Raw genomic sequence first — 15,192 nt, forward strand, 5'->3', positions numbered from 1 at the left:
TATTATTTTCTGCTCTGTTCAAAAACTTCCAATAATCTTAATGTAAACATCTTCAAGAACAATGGAACAAAAATCTTCAATGTATATTTAAAAAGTATTGAACTTCAGAAAGGCAGTTGTGGAACTGCACACAAACAATGTATTGCAAGATTATTTTTTATGGAAATGATGCACATATCAATCACATCATTACTATGTAACGATCCCAATAACTTATTCTGTGCTGCACCTTGAACCTCGTAATTAATTATTCGCTTAATTCTAATTATGTCCGTGTCTTAAACAGGAACACAATAAAATGCTTCAAAACACTTGATATTATGAATTACCCAAAAGTTCTTTTTTTTTCCAACAATTGGAGAAACCCAATTTCAAAGAAATGAGAACAGACCAAGACTGTGTTATCTGAAACCAAAGACAATACATATAGATGGAGGGAGAACAAGGAGGGAAGAGACAAGGACTTTAAGATTTTTGCCTTCCATCACAGTGAGGAGGTGTCTGATGAACTCACTGTGGTGGATGTTAAATTTGTGTTTATTGTGTGTTTTGTTATTTTATTATATGTATGACTACAAGGCAACAACATTTTGTTCAGACCGAAAGGTCTGAATGACAATAAAGGATACTTTGACTTTGACTAACATACCCATCAGCATGTCTTACGGAAGTGGGAGGAATCTGGAACACCAGAATTAAACTCACATGCACGGAGATTGTGCAAACTCCACAGACATAGCACCCAATGTCAGGATTTAACCTAGGTATCCGGCGCTGTGAGACAGCAACTCTACTAGTCTATTCTACTCCACTGTTCCAACCTATAAGTATGTGTCTGGAGGAATTTAAAAGCATTAAAAGAGCTCCATTGTTTAAAAAGAATGCAGTTGACTGAACAATTAAAGGTTAATCAGCATAACATCGGTGATGGGAAAATTACTGAACCAAGTTCTAAGGGATTGTCATTTGGAAAGATGTAGATTAAACGCACAAGGTCAGGAGAGATTTGTTATTTGAAACATGTACAGCTGTATTATTTGAGACCCATGGTCAAAAAGGTTAGCAAATTTAGAAGAGACTACATTTGGCACTGCCCCATGTGCCAGAAGTCATACTACAGATCACTTTAAGTAGGATTAGAATGCAGTCGAGAAATAAATATTTCCAGGCAAACGTTGGTGTGGCCTGGAATCCTTTTCTTGAAAAGATGCTCAATATAGAACCTCTCATATTTCAAGTGCATGATAAAACACGTTTCTTAATGTCAAAGTCGACAAGACTACATATTGAAAACTGATTAGCCCAAACAGTTCATTGTTGGCCAGCATGGAAAAAGTGATCAAACCGTTTTCTTTGCAGTGAATCTTAATTAATTTTCCTCCTGATATCTTGCAGTCATACCTTGAGAACTCTGGCTATTCCGTAATGAAGACCTGGTTAATCTGGTAGATCTGCGTGGCTGTCCATCACTCTCGGAACTGTCCGTATGATCCAGATCAGCGGAAAAGTCTGAATCTTCGGTGCCGTCAGAGCTGCTACCTGCCTGGCGCTGAAACAGAATATACAACAGGTCAACTTTAAAACCCCAGAATACACCATTGACATACATTTAGTCTCTTAAGAAATGGTTAACTATTGAAAAGGTAACATTTTGACAGGATCAATCAATATTCCTTTTAAAGTTGGTGCAACAACGATAATGTGCAAGTCTTGTGGCTTTATTGTCCAAAGGTGCAATCCACCATCAAATAATCTGCTAACATTTTTATTTTATTTATTTTTTTTATTTTTTTTTTTTTTGAAAATATTTTTTATTGGAGATAGGTACATAACCTATTACATCATTACAGTCTTACATTTTTAAATTGATAATATTGTCAGTTATTATTACATTGTCTCCAATACTTTTTGCCTTTTTCTTCCTTTTTTTTTAAACTAGATAGAACTAAAGAGCTAGATGAAGTAAAGAAAGAAAAGAAAGAGAAGAAAAACAAAAACAAAAAAACAAAAAACAAAACAAAAAAAAAAGGAAAGAGATAGTTAAAGAAGAATGGAAAAATTTATTAAAATAAAAAACTTCGTTCGAGATATGTTCGTACATTTCAGAGTATAGCATTTCATCCATTCTTTAGCCCGAGTGCTAGTCAGGTTCCTGTGCTGAACTATTCTGACCCTTTAAGTAATCAATAAAAGGAGACCATATTCCAACGAATAATTCCTGTTTGTCCAACAGGGAAAATCTGATTCTTTCCACGTTTAAGGTCTCCGTCATTTCTATAATCCACATTTTGATTGTGGGGGCCGTAGGGCCTTTCCAAAATTTTAGAATTAATTTTTTTCCTGTTATTAAACTATAATCAATAAAGTTTCTTTGTGTTATTCTAAATGTTTGATTTAATTCTAATATTCCGAGTATTATTAATTTTGGATCTGGGTCCAATTGTGTGTTGGTTACTTTAGATATTATACTGAAAATATTTACCCAGAATTTTTTAATTTTTATACAGTTTGCAAACATATGAGATAATGTAGCTTCTAAATGTTGACATTTATCACATATAGGTGAGATATGTTGAAACATTTTATGTAGTTTTGTTTTTGAATAATGTAACCTATGTATTACTTTAAATTGTATTAGAGAATGTCTGGCGTTTAGTGAACACTGATGTATGTGTTGCAAACTTTCTTCCCAAGTATCTTTCGTTATTACTTGATTTAATTATTTTTCCCATGTTTGTCTGTGTAAGCCCGTCAAAGGAATATCACTGTCTAATAAGATATTATATATATAAGATATTATTTTTTCTGTATTAGGATGTTTGTTCCAACATTCATCAAGAATTTCTGAGTTTCTAATTCGAAAATTTTGAGAGTTCGATTTTACATAATCTCTAAGTTGAAGATATCTGAAATAATCATTTCATCGAAGTCCATAAGTCTGTTGCAACTCCTGAAATGTCAGAAAAGTGCCTTCCTTGTAAAGTTGTCCCATATTTTTAATTCCGTAATTCTTCCATTGTGTAAAACCCCCGTCCAACCATGAAGGCTTAAACAAAGGATTATTCACAATTGGAAGAAAAAGTGATAAATTATCTAATTTTAATGTCTTTTTTAATTGTTTCCAAATTCGTATAGCACTAAATATTATAGGGTTTCCCCTATAAATTTGTTTGTTTAATTTAGACGTAGCAAATAGTATCGAACCGATATCAAAAGGTAAACAATCTTCCTTTTCCATTTTTAACCAGTCTGGTTGATGATCTATTTCTTCCAACCAGAAATTCATATTTTTAATAACATTTTTATTTGGCTCTATTTATCATTCAACATTAAATTAGCATCTCAAATCACTTACTTGCAATCAGCAAAGATCCTATAGCGGAGCAAGATAGATCACTCCTTCTAAATGCAATCCGTCTCCGCACTAGTTATCTTTGCTCCGCTATGGGATCTTTGGTGCGGAGACGGAATCCGGTTACGGAAATGGGGCTGAAAAATACCCATGAATCTGCCCATGACCGTACTACGTCTTTTTCGTCAAGTGATCTATCTTACTTGCTATAGATTCTTTGGTAATCAGTATACATCATGAGAGACCTCTTCCACCCCTGCAATGGACTGTTCCAGCCGCTACGGTCAGGCAAACGCCTCCGTTGCCATGCAGTGAGAACAGAGAGGTTGAGAAGGAGTTTCTTCCCAGAGGCAATTCGGACTGTAAACGCCCATCTCACCAGGGACTAACTCTACAGAACGTTTTTTTCCTTCTATTATTTATTATGTAAAAGAATATGTGTGTTATGATTGTGTTTATAATTTGTTTGGTTGTTTTGTTGTTTGTCTTTTGCACAAAGGTCCGCGAGCATTGCCACTTTCATTTCACTGCACATCTCGTATGTGTATGTGACAAATAAACTTGACTTGACATCATAAAACTACCTATAATTTGACACAAAGGTACACAAAAATGCTGGAGAAACTCAGCGGGTGCAGCATCATCTATGGAGCGAAGGAAATGGGTAACGTTTCGGGCCGAAACCCTTCTTCAGACTGATAGGGGGTGGCGGGGAGAAGGAAGGAAAAAGGAGGAGGAGCCCGAGGGCTGAGGGATGGGAGGAGACAGCACGGGGGCTGAGGAAGGGGAGGAGACAGCAAGGGCTAACAAAATTGGGAGAATTCAATGTTCATGCCCGCAGGATGCAGACTCTCCAAGCGGAATATGAGGTGCTGTTCCTCCAATTTCCAGTGTTGCTCACTCCGACAATGGAGGAGACCCAGGACAGAGAGGTTGGATTGGGAATGGGAGGGGGAGTTGAAGTGCTGAGCCATCGGGAGGTCAGGTAGGTTCTTGCGGACCAAGCGGAGGTGTTCAGCGAAACGATCGCCCAACCTCCGCTTAGTCTCACTGATGTAGATCAACTGACATCTAGAGCAACTGATGCAGTAGATGAGGTTGGAGGAGATACAGGTGAACCTCTGTCGGACCTGGAACGACTGCTTGGGTCCTTGAATGGAGTCGAGAGGGGAGGTAAAGGGCCAGGTGTTACATTTCTTGCGGTTGCAACGGAAAGTGCCCGGGGAGGGGGTGATACGGGAGGGAAGGGAAGAATAGACAAGGGAGTTGCGGAGGGAGCGGTCTTTGCGGAAGGCAGACATGGGGGGAGATGGGAAGATGAGGCGAGTGGTGGGGTCACGTTGGAGGTGGCGAAAATGACGGAGGATTATTTGTTGTATGTGACGGCTGGTGGGGTGAAAGGTGAGGACTAGGGGGACTCTGCCCTTGTTGCGAGTGCAGGGATGGGGAGAGAGGGCAGTGTTGCGGGGTATGGAAGAGACCCTGGTGCGAGCCTCATCTATGGTGGGGGAGGGGAACCCCTGTTCCCTGAAGAATGACATCTCCAATGCCCTGACGTGGAACTCCTCATCCTGGGAGCACATGTGACGTAGACGGAGGAATTGTGAGTAGGGGATGGAGTCCTTACAGGAGGCAGGGTGGGAAGAAGTGTAGTCCAGATAGCCATGGGAGTCAGTGGGTTTATAGTGGATGTCGGTCATAATTTGGCACATATTGGCAAATCTGCTTAAAAACCCCATGTAATGAAAATCCTATGGTTTAGTGTTGCACAGCAGGGAATGTCCTGTTGATCATTCAAAGAGAAGCTGTTGCAGCAGTGAAAACATTAGCTTCATTGCACATTTAACCAAAGTTCTACCTGACCCTGGAAATCTTGATGTTTATATAGCAATGTTACAAAATTTTGAGATTTAAAAAATCAAGTCTGCAATTTATCCCATCAGATAAAGCATAACAATAAGTTTAATTTGACACCTAATTCGCTTTCATATCTCAAGTAATAAAAAAGTTATGGCCATTTTCATACTCGGAAATTAGCATCTTGTTCCCTATTGATTTTCTATGGACATAACAAAAAAGCTGTGATCGTGGACAGTCAAAAGCACATAACCTTCTTAAAAATTAAGGGAACTGAATGAAATTTTCAGTATCATAGATTGAAGCATTCTGAAACAAATATAAAATAATCTTACTTGGATGACCTGAAATTAAAGCATATAATTAGTTAGTTACCCAATTGTAGCTAATTTCAAACTTCAATTACTAGATCTAAACATCTATCCATTTCTTAATAAATGATTAACATTTTTAAATAGCCCAAGTGTCCAAATAATATTCACAAATAATTCGAAATAAAACATGATTTTTAAATCTCATTTACATCAATTTATAGGCCAAATGGAAGGAATTTAGTGTTCAATTGCTGTAAATTAAAGTCCATTTAAATTGGCTTTCTAGTGGGTTCCTGTGAACGCGCTGGTTTAGAACGTTCACATTGCAGTGGATTTGTGCCCTCAAGTGCCCAGAAAAATACTGCGGGATATAAAGAGCCCAAAATGAACTATTCGCTGTAGAAAACTTTATATACAGGGTTATATACAAGCCCCATTTAATGTAAAAATAAGGTACATACGTTTAATTGTTTGCTTTATAAAACCCTGGGGCTGCGAGAGGTTGCGGGTTGAGAGAGTGATTTTTAAACTACTATAATTATTATACATGGCCATAAAAAATAATAATACCTTTTGCGACGGGGTCTTTCAGCGATTTTCCGTTAATGATTTACTAGGTTGAACATTTTCGATTGCGCCAGCCTAGTAAAAATCGCGTTTTAAACCCGCCCCCTCTAAACAGCGCCAAAATCGCACACACGGGGTAGGGCAGATGCTCAGCCACGATTCAGGTAGGTTTTGTAACATACCTAGTTTATACTAGAAACAAAAATAGAACACTCTTCTGTTTATCAGTACTGCTGTCCTCCATTTGATGAGGGCAACACATTCCCATTATTATCTATCCCTTCTCATCTTCCTAGCAGAAGGTCTAAGCGCTTGACACATTTGAACACGGTTCCTCCCTACACTTCTCCTGATGTGCAAGTTAACTCGCTCAATTATCTATCCCACTGTAAAATATCCAATACTTCCCATTCGCTAGATCATTAACCTGTGCCCTGAAGAGATTCCATGTACCCATGTACACTGCTGATACGCAGTTGCAGCATTTATTAGCTTCTTTGACCAATCACTTGGCCATTATCCATCCGCGGTTAAATAGCCTAATTACAACAATGAGCCACAGGAAATTAATGACAGATTACAGCAGGTGTCAAGAGCTGTCCAGCAGCATCAGATCAAGAGGCCAGAAAGGAGGATTAAACAAATCAAAGCAGAGAAAATTGACACAATAAAAAACACTTTTTCCATTGTAAACTTCCCAGATTATGCATTCTGGAAGTATCCCAGAAATATTGATAAATTAGCCAGTCAATCCACCTAAACGTTGCAGAACACCCTATAGATAAAGCTGATAATAAATGTTCCACTTCAAGACAGAACAAGATTGGCATGAAGTGATGATGACATTTAAAATGCATTAATTGAGAAACAAGGTTAATACTAAAGCTGAGCGAAACGGAAGACACAAAGTCTATGGTGAAAGAAAGGCATAAATTGTTGGTAGGGATAAGAACTATCAGAAATGTTCTGTTGCTGTGGCTACAATTCCCTGTGGCTATCAAACTATACAACTCCTACCCCTTCTGTCGTGGGTTGACTGAATTCCCTCCCCCCCCCCCCCCCTCCTCTCCCACCCCCTCCCACCACCACCCACCCCACCCACCTCTCCCACCCCCCCCCCTCCCCCCCCTCTCCAATCTTTGCACATCCCCCAATCCTTTCCACTCATCACTTTAATTCCTTGTTTCATGTATCTTGTGTTTTATGACTGTTGGCAGGCCAATTACCCTCCTGGGATAAATAAAGTTCTATCATATCGTAAATATGGAAGCAGCATGGAATTATGCAAAAGACACATCTGATGATTTGAGCTCCAATCAAAATCTCTTTTTTTTTTTTAAATTCAAGCAATCACCACCATTAACAGTCATGCAATGTGTTTTCAAATGATTGCACTGAAGAAAATTATCTGCCCCCTCCCTCAATTTAAGCCAATTAAGAAGAGCCTGAATGTATGTTTATTTTTCATTTTTTTACGAGCAGTATGCAATGCTGTTTGTCAGTTAGTACGAGGCTGAAATAACTGGATCTCAATCAAGATTAGAAGATGAGACAGTTAATAAAATAGCAAGAATTAATACGCAAACTTATGGAATAGAACATGAAAATAAAAGAGGCAGATAAATACTTGCATGCACACCACCGTGTAGAGTTGATACAAGGTTACCTATTTTCACCCAAAACTAATAGCATTGTATTTTCTGTTTTTTTAAAGGATAAAAAGCTAACAACATCCAATAAAAAAAACATGATCAATAAAAATCCTACATGAATTGGGATTCATTTAAACAGCTTACTAAGTGGATAGAGACAAAAAACTAAGACAACAATCAAAGAAGTTTAAAAAAAAAAAAAGGGGAGAGAGTTGTACTTTTTCTGCTGGGTAATCTCCCCATTCCACATTTCTGGGCATTACTGTACAAAAAGAACACTTTGATATTACGTGCAGCAACGTGAATGGCTGTCGAAAGGTTTGAGGAGATTCAAAAACTAGAATTGATTGAGGATTCCAGAACATCCAAAAGAATTGATAGAATAAATGAAAAAAATGGTGGTCGAAATCAGAGCAAGACTTGGTTGGAAAACAGTATCACTAATGGTACTAAAAACTTACGTGTCCTTAGCACACAAATATCGCAACATCGTCGTAGTGTTGAGGCGCACGGGCATTGTGTGGCCGCGCGGAGCGGCATGGAGTTGTGCGCGATTTTGAGCGGGGCTATGAAATTTTGTAGCAAACAAAATCTTTGCGCGCCACCAGCCTGTCGCGTAACTGACAACCAAAGTGGGACAGGCCCAAGACCCTGGCGTGACACCACGTCTCACCTCCAACAGGTGGGAGTTAGATGTGGCCCTTGTGGCTAAAGGGATCAGGGGGTATGGAGAGAAGGCAGGAACAGGATACCGAGTTGGATGATCAGCCATGATCATATTGAATGGAGGTGCAGGCTCGAAGGGCCGAATGGCCTACTCCTGCACCTATTTTCTATGTTTCTAACAGCAGCAGAAGCAGGCAAATGATCGTCAAACTCAGCCTGGGGCTCACAGCCGTTGCAGTCCGGATCTGCCCCCACTCCTACTCCCAGAGCAGGGCCAAGAAAATTGAAGATAGACACAAAATGCAGGAGTAACTCAGCGAGACCGGCAGCATCTATGGAGGGAAGGAATGGATGACGTTTCGGGTCAAGACCCGTCTTTCAGACTGAAGAAGAATCTCGACCCGAAACATTACCCATTGCTTCTCTCCAGAGATGCTGCCGGTCCCGCTGAATTACTCCTGCATTTTGTGTCCATCTTCAAATGACGTCATGCGCTCCAGACGGCTGTGCGAACGCATGAAGTCGCGCACAACCTTCGCGGGACCGTAGCGCCTCGACGCGACCACGAGGTCGCGTAATTAGCGTGTCAAGCACACGTAATTGGAACAGGGGCTTAAAGCTTAATCATTCCCTCATAAAAAGCAATAGATGCTTGCTTGGTGCACTATTTTAAAATTAGAAATCCATTAAATTTTAATAATCATGGGTGTAAAAGATGATTAAACAAATTAGATGGTTAGACTGCTGTTTGTTTCTTGTTTTTGTATAATGTTTTCACACCTTTTTCAGGATATCACAAAATGTGCTGCAAACAATTAGGGTACTTCTGTCATAACCGATGAACAAAACTTGACAATTTGCCCAAAGCATGTTTACACCAAAATCTGATAATTATCCAATAATCTGTTTGATTTGTAATATGTGAGACATAAATATTGTCCAAGATTCAAAGGAATCTTGGACAATAAGTTAAAGATTATTACAAAATAATCTTTAACTTCCACTTGAGATAATCTGGGGAATTTGTCAAATAATTTCATTTAGAAAAAAGGCAACATCTTCAATTGTGCCACACACCCTCAGCACTGTACTGAAATGTCAACCTATATTTTTCATGCTCAAATCTCTGGTATAAGACTTGAACCAATAACAAGGGAACAAGGAAAAAAAGTGTTGATACTTAAATCAGCCAGCTGAATGGCAGGACTGTGTGAGATGACTGGCTTATTCCTGTTCCTAAGGAATTGAAATATTACAAGAGAAGAAGTCACAAGAATACGTTCAATAAATCTGGAAGCGTAAACAAAGATGGTAAAAGATTAGATGGATACTTCAGAAAAATCTAAAGGAGAATGCTAGTAAAATTCAGCACATCAGGCCATAGCTGGGGAGAGGGAACTTGGAATAACATTTCAGTTCAATGACAGTTCAATATTAACCCAGTTTCTTTTGCATTAGTTGCTGAATGATCTGCTTAGTATTTCCTTACACCAAAAATTACATCCTTACCAGCACCGTGGCAAGCAATGCCTAAGTTCCATCATGCAAGCAGGTCATAAACTTATTTATTTATTTATTTGTTTATTTGTTCCGAACAAGTAAAGACATAAATAGGAATAAATAACAACAACAAAATCGAAGTAGTCAAACAATTGGACATTCCAGGCAATATTTGCAAAGCAATGAAAAGCATAAAGCAAAATTTAAATGTCCAACACTTTTTCTTTACAAGCTCGAAAAGGAGTGAGAAGAAGAATAACTTATTTAATCTCACCCCTTCTCCCTAAACCCTTCTTCCATATTTAATAATGAATTAATAATAATAGTACCCTAGACAATTTTTAGAGATGCATACAGGCATATATATATATATATACACACACACACACATACAACTGATATACACATACAAGTAATATGTATGAAGTAACCAAAAAACATAAATAAATAATAAATAAAATAATAAATAAACATTAACCCCTGTTTGTCAACCATCCCCTTCATCCCTGTACCTTGTGAAAAAAAGTTTTTTGTATGTCATTTTGAACTGGTTCACATTTGGACATTGCTTTAACTCCACATTCAAACTGTTCCACAATCCTACTCCACGGCCCTAAACATTATCTGTGCTATTTTAAATGCAACCAAATATTCTAATTTTAATAATTTTGACTGTAAGAATAATGGATTAGTGTGACCCAGATACCTGACATTGTGAATAATACGTATTGCTCTTTTTTGCAGAATAGTTAATTAATGTAGCAAACTTTTATAGTTATTGCCCCAGATTTCTGCACAGTAATTTAAATAGGGTAAGATTAGTGAACAGTAGAGAATGCGGAGTGATTTGTGATCCAGAACCTGCTTAACTTTGTGTAATACAGAAATGCTTTTTGACAGTTTGGATTGTACATGTTTAATGTGTGATTTCCAGCTGATTCTATCATCCATTATAACCCCAAGAAATTTATTTTCATGAACTCGTTCAATTTCAACCCCATTTATCTTTATATTTGCTTGTGTAATTGACCTGCAATTACCAAATAACATTATTTTGGTTTTGCTCAAGTTTAAAGATATTTTGTTCCTGTCAAACCATGTTTTCAGTTTGCCCATTTCTTTTGTTATTTTGTCCAGTAGTTGTTTTAAATTCTCCCCAGAACAAAAAATATTTGTGTCGCCTGCAAACAAGACAAGCCTCAAGGCATTGGACACATTACAAATGTCGTTTATATACATGATGAATAGTTTTGGACCCAACACTGACCCCTGGGGGACACCACAAGCAATGTCCAAACATGTAGAACTGTAGCTACCCAGCTTCACAAACTGTTGCCTGTTACTTAAATAGCTTTTTATCCAATCCAGTACTAGACCTCTGATGCCATACCTTTCTAATTTTTTTAATAAAATATCATGATTGATCGTATCAAATGCTTTCTTTATATCAATAAATATCCCAGCTGCATATAGTTTATTGTCAATAGCGTTTGTGATATCTTCAATTGATTCTATTATTGCAAGTGATGTTGCTCTGTTTGATCTGAATCCATATTGACTTTCAGTGATTAATTTATGCTTTTCTACAAATATGTCTAATCTATTGTTAAACATTTTTTCTAGTATTTTGGAGAATTGAGGGAGTAAAGAAACAGGTCTATAGTTTGTGAAATGATGCTTGTTCCCAGTTTTGTATATTGGTATGACTTTTGCTATTTTCATTTTGATTGGAAAAGTACCGGTTTGGAAAGATAAATTACAGATGAATGTTAGAGGTTTGGAAATCCCCTCAATGACCATCTTAACTAACGACATGTCAATGTCGTTGAAATCAGTAGACATTTAGTTTTTATATGTTTTAACAATGTCCAACAGTTCTTTTTCATCTACTGCCATAAGAAACATAGAGCAGGGATTTCTCTCCAATAAATTCTCATGAGTTTCTCCAGATGTCCCTGGGTCAGGGATTTGTTTAGCTAGGTCTGGTCCAACATTTACAAAAAAATTATTAAAGCTATTAGCTACATCCTCCATATTATAATTTTCATTGTCCTTATCAATAAAATATTTTGGGTAGTTTGTTTTCCCCGGGCCATTTCTGATAATACTATTAAGTATGCTCCATATTCTCCATATTCTTTTTATGTTGTTTTTGTTATCATCTAAACTTCAACTCAGAATGATTATAGTGGAAGCAATATGTTCTTTTCTTTGCCTCATCCTGGTTCACAAAATACAATGAATAGATTTTTTTTGCATTATCTATATTACTAAGTCTGTTCTTGACCGGTTTTGGCCATCTGTGCTGCGATTTCCGAAGAACGCCGCCACCTACGGCCGTCATTTTTGGCCACCTTGCTCAGAGCCCCCGTCTGCCATGTGTGTGCCGAGGATTGTTCCCGTCGATGAAAAATGACAGAGATATTAATGATTTTACAAAATTCCCCATTCTCTCTGCTGCCCCTGCAGGCGGCAGGTGGGAGGGACTATAAAACCAGGAATTGGTCAGTGTCTGCAAGCTGGAGGAAGGCAGAGGGTCACGTTTCTCTGAGCTGTGAATAACACTGAACACATGTCTACTCAAATGCAAGTGTCCTTAGTGGTTCTAAAACACTTGCAGAATGTGTCTATTGGTTTTAAAATGTTTGCAAAAAGTGTCTCTTTTGGTTCCACAACGCTTGCAGAATGTGTCCTTTTTGGTTCTAAAATGTTGTTTTAGGTTCTCCCCCCCCTTTCCTCTCCTCTCCCCCCCCCCCCCCCCCCTCTCCTCTCCCCCCCCCCCCCCTTCCTTCCTCTCCTCCCCCCCCCCTTTCCTCTCCTCTCACCCCCTTTCCCTCTCCTCTCACCCCCCTTTCCTGTCCTCCTCTCCCCTTCCCTCTCCCCCTCTCCTCCCTCTCTCTTTTCTCTCCCCCCTCTATCCCCTCCCCCACCATTCCTCCCCTAAACCCCCTCCCCCACACCCCCTCCCCTCCCCCCCCGCTCCCCACCTCTCCCCCTCCCCGCCTCTTCCCCTCCCCCCCCCTCTTCCCCCCTTCCTTCCCCCCCTCTTCCCCCCCTCCCTCCTCTCCTCCCTCCCTGCTCCCCTCCCCTCTCCCTCCCCCCCCCCCCAAGTCCCCTCTATCCCCCCCCCCCCCCACCAAGATTTCACCGGGGGGGGGGGGGGGGGGGGGGGGGGGGGGGGGGGGGGGGGGGGGGGGGGGGGGACCCCCCCCCCCCCCTCACCCTACTTCCCACCCCCCTCTACTCCCTCCCCCCTCCCTCCCCTCCTCCTCCCCCCCTCCCCCCTCCCCACCCCTCCCTCCCCTCCCCATGGGGGCTATGCGTCCCAGGGGTCTCCCCCTCCCCCCTCTTCCCATCCACCCCATCCCCCTTAGGGGGTTGGGGGGGGGGGGGGAGGGGGATCCTTCCAGGGGGACCCTCCTTCCCCCTCCTCCTCTCCCTAATCTAGTTGGGTGGATAGGGTGGTTGGGTAAAAGGGGGGATAAGTAATAGGGGGGGGGGGGGTAATTAGCGTGAGTGCGGGGGGGGGGGGATAGTTAGTGTGTGTGACGCTGCGTGACGCCCCCCCCTCTCACCCCCACACAATTGCACGTTGGGGGAACAGACCCAACGGGTCTGCACTTGGCCTAGTATTATCATAAAGACTTGCTAACTTTCCAACGTGACAATTCGACTAAAGAAAATGCAGGATTTCCTCGCTATGGGTGAGTGGTCAAATATTGTGTTGGAGGAACGGGTTCCGTTGGGGGAACCAGGCCTCCTGTGATGGGGAATGGGTGAGTGATGGAATATTGCGCTGGGGAATGGGTCGCATTGGGGGACCAGGCCTCCCATGTGACAGGGACCCAATGGGTTCCCACTTGGACTAGTATACTCATAAATGCGTACGGAGGGAGAGGGCGGACCTGACCTCGGTGCACAGGCGGCTCGGACGGCACACACACACACACTTTAAAATGTATAGATAGGCTAGGTTGGTAGAATAAATTAATAAAGGATAGCCAAGTTTGGAGAAATATTGTGGTCAACAAATTCAATTGTGTATTCTGAAAGGACTTTGAGGGTGGTGCAAATGATATTGTATAAGAAGACTTTCAAAAGATGTTGGATAAAGTCTGGTTAACAGATCTGGTAGCAATATAGAAGCCCATGAAATTAGCAATTGGGTAAGCATCAGAAGCAACAGAAGTGATAAATGGCTGCATATCAAATATGAGGGAATTGGTATCCGTAGGGCTCTGCACTTGTTTCACAGTTGCTTTTGAAGTACATCGGTGACTGAAGTAGTGGTACTAAAGGAAAATTGTCAAAGTTTGCTGGTAACACAAAACTGCCGAATATGGATTGGTAAAATGGGCAGCTAAAATCATGCAAATCCCTGGAAAGGCAGGGTCAATCAAGGACGCCAATCAGAAAGCATATTAAACTATAAAACACTGGTTACAGAGCAGGACTATTTAGAGAGATTGCCATAGCCTCAAAGAGGATAAAGCAATGTGTTTCAATGATCTAAACGATGAGGGGTTGCATAAAGGATTTACAACATTAATTCTCAATCCAAAGACATTTAGCCCGATATTCAAACAGAAAGCACCATCCTAAACATAAGGAAGCATTTTGTAATCTCTTTTGGCATTTATTTTATCCTGTCAATTTAAAAGTAAACATTAAAAGTCCCATTTCCAAATTACTCTTTTCAAAAACGTAACATTTCATTCCTTTACTACTTATTGTTCATGGGTTAATCACACTGTTACCGCTTTCCCCAAACATATAGTCATAATGTCCATACCTGCCTCCGTCGATCACTGTCCATTTACACACTAGGCCTCCACTTCACCTTGTTAGGATGCCTCCTGAGGGAACACAATCAGCATGGTGTGACTGAAACAGTGAGAACATGCCCTATTCATTCTTTGGTTCCCAACTCTGCATTGACATACAAACACTAGAGGAGTAGCCGGTAGGTTAATTGTCCGTAGTGATGATGAGAATATATTTTAAGTAGAGAACTAAGTGAGGGGGTAGAAACAAAATGCTGGACAAGCAGCATCTCTGGAGAGAAGGAATGGGTGATGTTTCAGGTCGAGACCCTTCTTCAGACTAAGTGAGGGGAATCAATTGGTCATATTTCAACATATAATTCAAGATACGGGTTAGAAGTCATGCCACAAATTCCATTCCCAGAAAACAAGAGGACCCTGGAATAGGTTCAGAGTTTCATCAAATTCCTTCAAGAAAGCACTGAACTCATTCTGATTGGGACTGGGATCGCATTATACAA

The 15,192-nt window shown here is 40.3% G+C and overlaps 1 protein-coding gene across 4 annotated transcripts in view; it reads right to left on the minus strand.

Moving 5' to 3' along the window:
- kat7b (K(lysine) acetyltransferase 7b) overlaps nucleotides 1-15,192 on the minus strand; it is an 80,675-nt gene that overhangs the window by 51,891 nt on the left and 13,592 nt on the right. For all 4 annotated transcript variants that reach the window (XM_055657289.1, XM_055657288.1, XM_055657286.1 and 1 more), the window contains exons 2-3: nucleotides 14,701-14,764; nucleotides 1,402-1,549 (exon numbers count right to left, since the gene is read on the minus strand). In XM_055657289.1, the coding sequence (XP_055513264.1) occupies nucleotides 1,402-1,549; nucleotides 14,701-14,724 (172 nt within the window). In that variant the 5' untranslated portion in view covers nucleotides 14,725-14,764. The remainder of the gene's footprint in view (nucleotides 1-1,401; nucleotides 1,550-14,700; nucleotides 14,765-15,192) is intronic.

Source organism: Leucoraja erinacea, chromosome 27, assembly GCF_028641065.1.
Source record: "Leucoraja erinacea ecotype New England chromosome 27, Leri_hhj_1, whole genome shotgun sequence".
Classification (NCBI taxonomy): Eukaryota; Metazoa; Chordata; class Chondrichthyes; order Rajiformes; family Rajidae; genus Leucoraja; species Leucoraja erinaceus.